The following is a 10,350-nucleotide window of genomic DNA, read 5'->3' on the forward strand; positions in this document are numbered from 1 at the left end:
TGAACCTGTGAGCCAGCCCCAATTACATGTTGTTCTTACAAGAGTTGCCTTGGTCATAGTGTCTGTTCACAGCTGTCCTGGAACTCACTTTGTAGACCAGGCTGGCCTCGAACTCAGAAATCCGCCTGCCTCTGCCTCCCAAGTGCTGGGATTAAAGGCATGTGCCACCACTGCCCGGCTGGAGCTTTTATTAAATAGTCTCTAGGGGGCATCTTTATTACCCCAAGTGGTATAACTTCTTTTAACACACACAGACACACAGACACACACAGACACACAGACACACACACACACACACACACACACACACATACACACACACACACATTTTTAAGTGAAGTAAACATAAAATAGGATATTTCTGTATGGCGTTTTCTTTTCTTTTCTTTTTATTATTCATTTATTTTATGTATGTGAGTACACTGTAGTTGTCTTCAGAGACACCACAAGAGGGCATCAGATCCCATTACAGATGGTTGTGAGCTACCATGTGGTTGCTGGGAATTGAACTCAGGACCCCTGGAAGAGCAGTCAGTGCTCTTAACCCCTGAGCCTTCTCTCCAGCCTCTGTATGGCATTTTCAAGCATCATTATTTCCCCCTCCCCTCTCCTCCCATTTCCATTTTCCCTTTCATAGCACCTGTGTCCTCCTATGCCCTTGTCTAGCTGTGTGTCTGGGTGTAACAATAATAACTTCAGAAGGAATAGGAAGGGGAAACAGTAGGAGAGGGGTGAGAAATAATGGGGAAGAAATAATATAAATGCAATGTTCATGTATGAAGCTCTCAGAAAAGTAACATTTAAATAAAAACATAAGTAAATTAATAATTACTACCATCTATCAAGCGTTTACTACATTCAGTATCCTACTAAAAATCACTAACATCTGCTGGGTAGTGGTGGCTCACACCTTGAATCCCTGCACTAGAGGGGCAGAGGCAGACAGATCTCTGTGAGTCTGAGGCCAGCCTGGTTTACAAAGAGACGTGCAGGAATGGTGATGCAAACTTTAATCCCAGGAGTCAGGAGGCAGAGGAAGGAAAATCTCTGAGTTCAATGCCACCCTGGTCTACTAGGTGAGTTCCATGACAGACATTGTCTACATAGAGAAACCCTGTCTTGAGAAATTAGAGTGGGAGCCCATAGAGAGAGAATATACTGAAGCAAGGGTCCAGATTCTGCTTATTGATGCTAACTTAAAGCAATGCCATACAGTGGGTTATGTGTTGCATTTTGTAATTTGCAGGATTGAGATGTGTACACATGTTGATATATCATACGCCTGATACATGTTCAGAGTTCCAATGAACTTCTGCCTTGAGTTCTGAGGTAGGGGGATTTTGAGATTGCACATTTATTAGAGCTGATGGCTATCTTGGAGAAGCCTTTACAGATTAAAATTGATGATGTTCAGGTGTATATGTCCATTAAAATGCAACAATTGTATGAACATTGTGGCATGAAGCCTATTGTGGAGATAGCTTACAGTCCTACAGGCCAAGTCATTAAAAAAGACCTAATAGAACTTTAAAGGAAAAGCTCATAGAACATAACGGGGGGGGGGGGAGGAGAGGGGGTTATGAGAGCTCGCAAAGACGGTTTAAAATGTGATTTGTTGACTTTAAATTTCTTAAGCCAATGAGACAAGTAGCACGACTACTGAGATACACTGGCCTTCAGAAAGGCCTGGTGAGTTCATCAGCCTATAGAAGTCCTAATTCCAAAATGGAAGAAAGGAAATGTGCTGGGGAGGAGATTTTTACGTTTGTCTAAACAGGAATAGAAAAGCTACATCTATCATCTAAATTACTGAAAATAAAACTGTACCACAATAGATCCCCTGAAGATTTCGGCTATAGACAAAAAGAGGGAGATTGCCAAGATCAACAAGACAGATCATGTATGTGCTGATCCTGGTACTTGAGAACAGCTCTGAGGCTGGCTGGGACATATAAAATGTCTTTGTATAGCCAATAAATCTTGTTTGCTACAAAATTCTCATACTCGTTATCACATACCATCCTTTCACATGGCATGAATGGAGATTTACATTGCAGTTTGATTATATGATCAAACTGACCTCTGAAGAATGACAGTTGTTTTTCAGCTGCTCAAACTGATTTTAACTGATCTGTGCACATTCCATACAAATGTCTTTATAGAACTATGCATTGCTTGTAAGGTTTGTACATTGCGGAATGGAAGGCCATGAAGCAGCCCTGAAAGGATTCACCCTCAGGGATGCTGAGATGGTGAGATTCACTGTTCCAGCTCCTTACCTGATTCTATCTCGACTGCATCCAAACTATTTCCTCTGAAGACTTGCTTCCAGGACACCTTCAGAACAGCTAGAACACTTGGTCCAGCTTTTCAGACTGTTACAGTCAGGACTTCATTTAAGCTTGCTCTTTGTCAGCACACAGAGACTGGACAACAAATGCTACAGCTGGCTTTCTTAAGACTAACCATTTTTCTAATTTTCTTGGGCTCCCAAAAGGAATTCTTTGCCTCAGTGCAGCAGAAAGCAATAAAAAGATGATCATCGTCCCAGTCCCTTAAATTGGGGCGGATGGTTTTGGTCATTTTATAAGTTATAGATATGTTGTCGGAGGTCAGATTCAGGGGTTTCTCTATCTTACTTTCTTGTGACCTTCCCCAAGCCTTGAGAGGGCTGAGTCAGACCTCGTTTGCCACAGTCAGCTAGCCCACCTATGGCAGAGTCTTCTGACCTAGGTGAAGTTTATTGTCCTGCCATATCTGCAGCTTCTACCTGCTGAGCAGCTGAGCTTGCTTTCCTGAGGAGATCCTGACAAAGCAATGAGATCCTGGCATAGTGGGGGATGGGTTCCCCCCTTTAAAAATCAGACCTGAGAATTAAAACATTGAGCCTTAATCAGAGAAGTTTGTCTTGGCTCATTATTTCTCTCGCCATCCTTCCCATCCATCCCCAGCTTTCCTTTCAGGAACCCAGGAACCTGTGGCTGCTGGTGGCTACACTTTCTTCTTTAGGTTAGGGAAAGTGGGTTGAAAAGAAAAGGGGGAGGATATAGAAGTATTAGACAAATAAGAGTAGATTTTTTTGAAACTACTCTTAACCCAACCAAAACAAACCAAAACAAAACCAAACCCATTTTATAGCCATAATCTTACAATGGTAGACACCATTATATTTTGATGCAAAATTGAAGTATGTTTTGTTACATCAATAAAGAATTTTCTATATTGGTACAGGTTTAAAGTTTTCATTGGCGTAAGTCTTTGTATATTGATACACATTTTAAGATTAATTTTGCTACAACATAATATATGTATGTTTCAACTCTTGTATAGGTATTATGCCCATGCAACCCTTTTCAGATATAAGGTTTAACCCAGTCCTTTTTAATAGCTACAGTTACAAGCTGTTTAGGATAATTAAGTACTGCAAATCCATACTCAGTCAAACTCATGGTCATATTAGATACTAATTTAGTTAATTATAATAGAATGTATTCAAGGTTATTCAGATAGTAAATAGCTAAGAATAAGCAATGTTTGACAATCAGATATATTATAGATACATAGTTGGTCTTTAAAAATCCTCAAAGATCCATAAAACATGGCATTTAAAACTATTTCATCATTAAAAGTTCTTTTGATTATGAAACAGGTCTGACCCTGACAATATCCCCATTCCACTTCAAGGACTCTGTGCATCAATAACCATATGGAGCTGCTTCAATTGTGGCCAACTAACCACTAGGCAAAGAGAATACCCTTGCTTCAACTACAGACATGTCTGTCCAGAAGGGACGATTGGATGCAGGGTAGTTGATTGCCAAGCTCTGCCAAAACGTTATGAAGCAAGTCCTTCATAATTCCTGAATCACAAAAGGTCTGTCAGATACACAGGGCCAGAGGCTGAAGGTGGATGCTTCAATGTTATAGAGATAATATTGGGGACTGTCCAGGCAGTCAGCTGTCTCTGTCATTTTTATAATTTTGGGACCTGTGTCCCTATACTTCCTGCATATTAATTCCTTCTGAGGGCTCTCGTGGGGTTGAGGACTAGATAATTATAACCTTTCAATGAAACTTAAGTTGTTTAACATTTAGGAAGTTATTTTAGGTCTAGGAAGATATATTTAAGTTAATAATGCAAGTTAGGAGAGAAATTGATTTAGATACAGAACTCTGGACTCACCAGGATAGGGTAGAGAATAAAATACTTTCTTCTGAGTTCCCAAATTCAAGCAGACTGGACATGTTAAATGTAGCTCTTACCTAATAAATTTCATAATTATTTTATAATTGTCCCTATCATGTGTTGTTTATTATTAGAAAAGAAAGACCTTTTCTATTTACAAAAAAAAGGGAAATTGTTGATGTTTGGTCTTTTGCTATGTATTGTAATGCTACGTACAAAGTCTGGTTGCTCCCAGGAACAAGGATAACATGTATACCAAATGAAGCTATGTAACCTTGTTCCTAAATTTAAAACTATTGGTCAAATAAAGATGCAGACAGCCTATAGCAGGGCAGAAGAGAGGTTGGTAGGGTTTTGATTCCTGGGCTTGGTGGTCTGAGGCAGGACCACATGAGAGGAAGAGGGAGAAGCTGGAGAGAGAAGATACCACGGGGTAAGGGATCATGAGAATGGTCCCCCAGGGCTGGCCACCCAGAGTAAGGGCAGCCCAGGCAGAACCTGGCATGTCATATCTCAGGGTTATTGGCAGGGAATTAGACAAAATAGTCATAGAGGGTTGATATCTGCCCAGCTCTAGTGCTGATTAAGACTTATTATGAATATAATAAATATAATAAAGATTTTGTGTCTTTTATCTGGAAGCTGAATGGTCGTAGGTGAGGTAGAAATGACTGATTGAGATTAAATATTTACTACAACAGATATCCTGGAGTTGAAGTTACAGGGAGTAGTAAACTGCCTCAGGTAGGTGCTAGGGACCAAACTGAGATCCTCTGTAAGAGCTGAAAAATCTCTTAACACTGAGCCATTTCTACATTTTCCCTGTTGAGGGATTTAAATGAGAGAAACATTTAATGTTTAGTATATAACAAGATTTAATTTTATGTATTTTCAATTAGATTTAAACACTAATAATTAATATTTAAATGAGAGAAATATGCCACTCCTGGCACCAGGTCAGTAGTAGTCCGCCCACAGTTCCTCTGCCAAAGCATTTTGTTTCTCCTCCCCTTTCCCTGTCGGTGATGGGCTGGGCATGAATCTTAATGAAAGGAAAGGGCAAGCCCAATCTGTAGTGCCACGTGGTATAAAAGCTGAAATCTCAGTACCAGTAAACCTCAGACAGGAACACTCTGAGATGACTAAAAACCTCACTACTTAGCGGTCCCACCCTGGGAGTGTCGCAGATCTTCTTTCTTACAAGTGGGTGGCAGCACCAGGTTGCTCCTGCAGCCCTCAAGACTCTATTGTGAGGCTTCTGAGGAGAGTCGCTCACGGTTCTATCTCATCACTGGCTCTGCTCTTCTCCGACTCAGCACACAGAAGAGCCATGGGAAACCTTGAAGGACACCTGCTGTCAGGATTTGGCCTCCTCGTGTACGCAGTCTATTATTCCTGGCTAATGTCCTTGGCCCTGCTCCGGAAACAGACGGTGCTCAAGCACCCCTTGCTCCGATGGAAGCCGATGTGTCGCGGGCGGGTTTTGCAGGTTTCCTATGAAGCAGTGATAAAGGTGGTTATCCCCACTTTTGCCATCATTGGTGAATACTTCTACCCCATAGGGGTCAACAAACTGCAGATGATAGACTGGGAGGACCCTCGGCGGCTGTTCGTTTTCAAGGACACCTGGCAGCATGTAACCATGTTTGGGTTCTTTTTTCTCAGTGGCATAGCAGGCATTGTGAGCCAGGCACAACAGGCACGCTGGAGTGAGAGGCTGGAGCGCGCAGCTGAAGCCCTGGCTTTCTATGTGGTGGCACTGATGATGATAGCCCATATTGAAAACAAAAACGCCTTGGAGATCCGAGTGCATCTTCTGTTAGTGTTGCCTGCCTTCTTGCTTGCTCTAATGCTCACTGTGGAGATCTGGGTCCCTGACAATGCCCCACTCTGGGTCCTCAAGTGCTGGATAGGTCTGGTGTTAGGCACCTGGATGATGCAGATCTGTGAGATGTATATACCTTTCACTGGACAGCCCTGGAGGGCAGACAACCCTACAGACCTGGCATTTGTAACCATTTTCTTCTGCTGGCACTTGGTCTTAGGGGTTATCTTGCTGGTTGCCATCTATGGCCTCTGTAGTCTCTGGCACCGTCACTATTCTTCCTCGACAAAGACTCTTGGGGCTAGGTACCAGCGGTGTCTTATGGAATCCAGTGGTGAAGAACTAGAAAAGCTCACTGCAGAAGCTGTGCCACAGGATGGAGGTGTGTAGGAACAGGAGCTGTCTCGAGTGTGCATGTACATCTTGGAGTTCGCAGCACAGCTTTCCATCCTAGGATCTAGCTTCCTTATCCTCAAATAAATCTTGTAGCTCCGTGGATAACGCCTTAGTTATCACTTTGATCCATCCAGGTCAGTCTCCCATCTGGTTCCTTATCTATACGGTTTCTGGTCATTCATAAGGAAAGAACAAAATGGTGCTTTTCTGTAATGGCTTTTGGTAAATTTTCTTATTAAAAATAAAAAAAGAAAAGAAAGAAAGAAAGAAAGAAAGAAAGAAAGAAAGAAAGAAAGAAAGAAAGAAAGAAAGAAAGAAAGAAAGAAAGAAAGAAACTTAAACTGAGTAAGTGTACTTCTGACTGCTGAGAATGCAGGGAGGAGAAAGAGGAGGTGGTTTAGTTCAGTTCAGGAGAGCCAAGAGTCCTGGGTGGAGTTCTCGAAGGTGGGTGTAATAAGGTGATTAAGGGGTAATTTTAGGGCTGGTGAGATTCTCATTCTGTGGAGGCACTGGCTACAAGCGTGAGAACACAAGTACACAAGTAGAGTGTGTGCCTCGTGTGCCTGGGAACCTGGGTTCACTAGCCCTGCAAAATAAAAAAAGGCAGGCAAATAATTCATACCGCTTTGTTTTTTTGTTGTGATACAAAACCACTTGTCCCAGCTCCTTCAGAAAATCTACTATGTGTATTGTATCCTGTACGAATGCTTCTGGGGAGAAACCAAAGAAAAGCTCGGCCCTTACTTGAGGAAAGTGGAGTCTGGGAAGAATGCCATGAAGTGGGGATGGATACTGATGATCTTTATGGATGTCTTCAAATGAGATACAGACACCAAACATCTGGAAGTTTACAGATGTGGCAGGATGGGAGGGGGTGATTGTCAGGCCTGTGGAGAAAAGATAGCTGGGAGAAGCAGACACATGAAGCCACTGCATTTACCTTCCCCATACAGCCAGGAATTTTCGCTCCTCCGATCAGAGAAAGCCTCTTGAAGCACAGAGATTTGCAGGCAGCAGACAAAGCGGTCATTTTAAAATGCCATGGGCATCTGAAAAGAAGCACCGATATGCAGAGCATGGACCAGGGTCTCTGGAGACCATCCAAGAGGGGAGCCAGGGCTCTAGCAGTCCACACTGGCCATGTGTGAATCTTACAGAGGTGCCCATCCTCCTGAAACAGGATCCAGGCCTCTGGCTCCCACACCCCAAGCCTTCTTTTTCCCAGCAGGGCAGGAACCAATCCAAGCAGAAGCTATTTTCTACTGAAAAATCGCAGAGCCAGAAACTTAAGCTTTGAGTCACCTTGTGTCATACTGTACTCATGACCCTGGGGACAGTGTTCATATTATCATTGATGATTTATATATCACACGATATTCACAAAAGTGAAGATTTAAATTCTTTTCTCTAGAAACTGTTCTCCAAGTTGCATTAGCTTTGCACTCGAAAAAACCTGGCCCTGCCTCACTCCACTGGCTGAGCACAGCCATGCTGTCAGGATGAGCCAGACAAATCCATCTCTCTTAGGCTGACAGCACATTCTCTGTAAGAGGTCAGTGTTAAAACTTGTCCATATTCCACCTGAGAGCAAAAGCATAGGATATGAAATGTATCTCACAGATAGACTGGGAACCAGGGTCGAGGCTGCATTTTTGAGTTCCTAAGTTTTGTACAAATAGATCTCTAGGTGGTAGTGACTGGTCTAGCTGGTCTTTCCTAGGACCGTCAATGGCTGCATGAGACCCCTCCTCATTGTGAAGGCCAATCTTCTCATTCAAATGCTGGGTTGTTGTTTATGCTTTCACTGTTTTGCTTTTTGTTTTTGAGACTGGGTTTCTCTGTGTAGTCACGGCTGTCCTGAACCTCATTCTGTCAACCAAGCTGGCCTCGAACTCAGACCCAAACTGGCTAATCCAGCCAAGCCCAGCTGACATAAGATTGCTGTCACACCCATCATATCAGAGCATGGGCATGTAGGCATGATTCCTATCAACTTGTCATTTTTGGAAATTTTCCAAAATAAAAATAGTAATTTAAGCTAGGCTGGTGGTGGCACATGCCTTTATTCCCAGCACTTGGGAGGCAAAGGCAGGTGGATTTCTGAGTTTGAGGCCAGCCTGGTCTACAAAGTGAGTTCCAGGACAGCCAGGGCTACACAGAGAAACCCTGTCTCGAAAAAAACCAAAAAAATAAAATAAAATAGTAATTTAATTTTAGAGAAATTTCACCATTAAGAGTCTGATTAATATTATGTAATCCGAGTTGAACTTTATTCCCAAACTTTATCTAATGGGGGAAGGACTTAAGATAGATGACAGTTACCTTTAAAAATTAAAATATGTTTAATTAAATTAATTGTAATTAATTAATAATGGATAAAATTAAATAATTTTCAATTTAATTATTAAATTAATAATTAACTCAGTATTAAATCAAATGTTCAGTAATTTAATTATTAGATTAATTAATACATTTAAATAAGAAAATTATTACTATGCATTTTACATTTTAGATATCTTAGAAAATGTTGAAAAATATTTTAAAACTTATTCAATACCATAATCCCAGACCAATTTATGACAAGAGGTTAGATGGGTGGATGATACAGCTTTCTTGGTGACAACTCAGATCATGCTTGGTGACCAAGACAAGATATGTCAAGAGGCTTAGAGTAATCCTAAAGATGAAGAAGCCAAGAATGGAAATCTAGTGTTGTGGGAAGGAACTGAGAAAGGGTGACTGTAAGACCAGGAAATACAGCCCTAGTTTGGGGGAGGGGATTCCCGAGTCCCAGAGGTCACTTTTGACATCAAAGAGGATGAGAAGGGAGGCACTATGTAGTATGACCTTCATAGGAGGAAATGATCAGGATTCAGCAAGGAGAATAACAGTGAAAGACTGGTGTGCTGATTCACACTTGTAATCCCAGCAGCTGACAGGGTCAGCCTTTGTGGTCACTCTTGGCTCCCTGAGCTCCAGATTCAAAAATAGCAAATAAAAGGAGCCAGGGAAATGATGGCTCCTTCAGCTTGCCAGCACGAGGCCTGAGTTTGAACCCTCAGCCCATGCGTAAAAAGGTAGACACAGTTGTGTAGCCTGTAACCCCAGCATTCAGGGGCAGAGACCAGGCAACCTATCACAAACGCTGAGCTTCTGGTTCAGTAAGAGACCTGTTTCAGAACAAGGAGGTGGAGATTGATAGAGGAAGACACCCAGTGTTCTACTCTGGCCTCAGCATGGGCACACATGGACGGACACACACACACACACACACACACACACACACACACCCCACACACCAACTGACATCAGTTAAATTTAACAAAGAATACCAAACAAAAAAAGATTCTAGAGCCAGGAAGCATTGCAGACCCTTTGGTCTAAGAATGTCTCCCTTGCATTATAGGTTATATCTGTAGCCAGAGAATAGAAAATGGCATACAGAAATAACCTGGGTTCAGTCAGTAACGTGCTGTGCTTACCATGAAAGCATGAGAGTCTGGTTAGAGACCCAGCATCCACAGAGAAACAGGGATGGTAGCACATATCTGTAAGCTCAGAACGGTAGAGGCTGAGACAAGTGGATCCCTGGAGTTAACTGTCCAGGGTATCTAGTGAATTAGCATGTTCCAGAGAAAGTGAGAGACCCCATTTCACAAGCTAAGGTGGAGAAGAACAAGAAGACACAAAGCTAGCCTCTGGCCTTCATATGCATATGTATATGCACGCAAATAGACCCACGTGTGCACAGCCACACAAACGTGTATACACACTACCCTCCCAACATACAAGAAGGCTCTAACCTCATTGGCTGAAGTTGTTACTTCATAAGGGCAATTTTGTTCCATTTACTTATTGATTTGTATGTGCACACTCATGTACATGCACACACTCGTGCACAAGTGGTTGCCATGTGCATATAAAGGACAGAGGACAACATTGA

General features: G+C 42.2%; 1 protein-coding gene across 1 annotated transcript; it reads left to right on the forward strand.

Moving 5' to 3' along the window:
• The first annotated feature begins 5,148 nt into the window (after positions 1-5,148).
• LOC110329941 (transmembrane epididymal protein 1A-like) lies at positions 5,149-6,668 on the forward strand. Its single transcript, XM_021209889.2, has one exon. It carries the CDS (start codon positions 5,517-5,519, stop codon positions 6,399-6,401), a length of 885 nt encoding a protein of 294 aa, XP_021065548.1. The 5' UTR covers positions 5,149-5,516; the 3' UTR covers positions 6,402-6,668.
• Positions 6,669-10,350: the final 3,682 nt, after the last annotated feature.

Source organism: Mus pahari, chromosome 12, assembly GCF_900095145.1.
Source record: "Mus pahari chromosome 12, PAHARI_EIJ_v1.1, whole genome shotgun sequence".
In the NCBI taxonomy this organism is placed as follows: domain Eukaryota; kingdom Metazoa; phylum Chordata; class Mammalia; order Rodentia; family Muridae; genus Mus; species Mus pahari.

Excerpts from the sequence above, each read along its gene's own strand:
- LOC110329941 (XM_021209889.2), top strand. The coding sequence starts at position 5,517 with ATGGGAAACCTTGAAGGACACCTGCTGTCAGGATTTGGCCTCCTCGTG.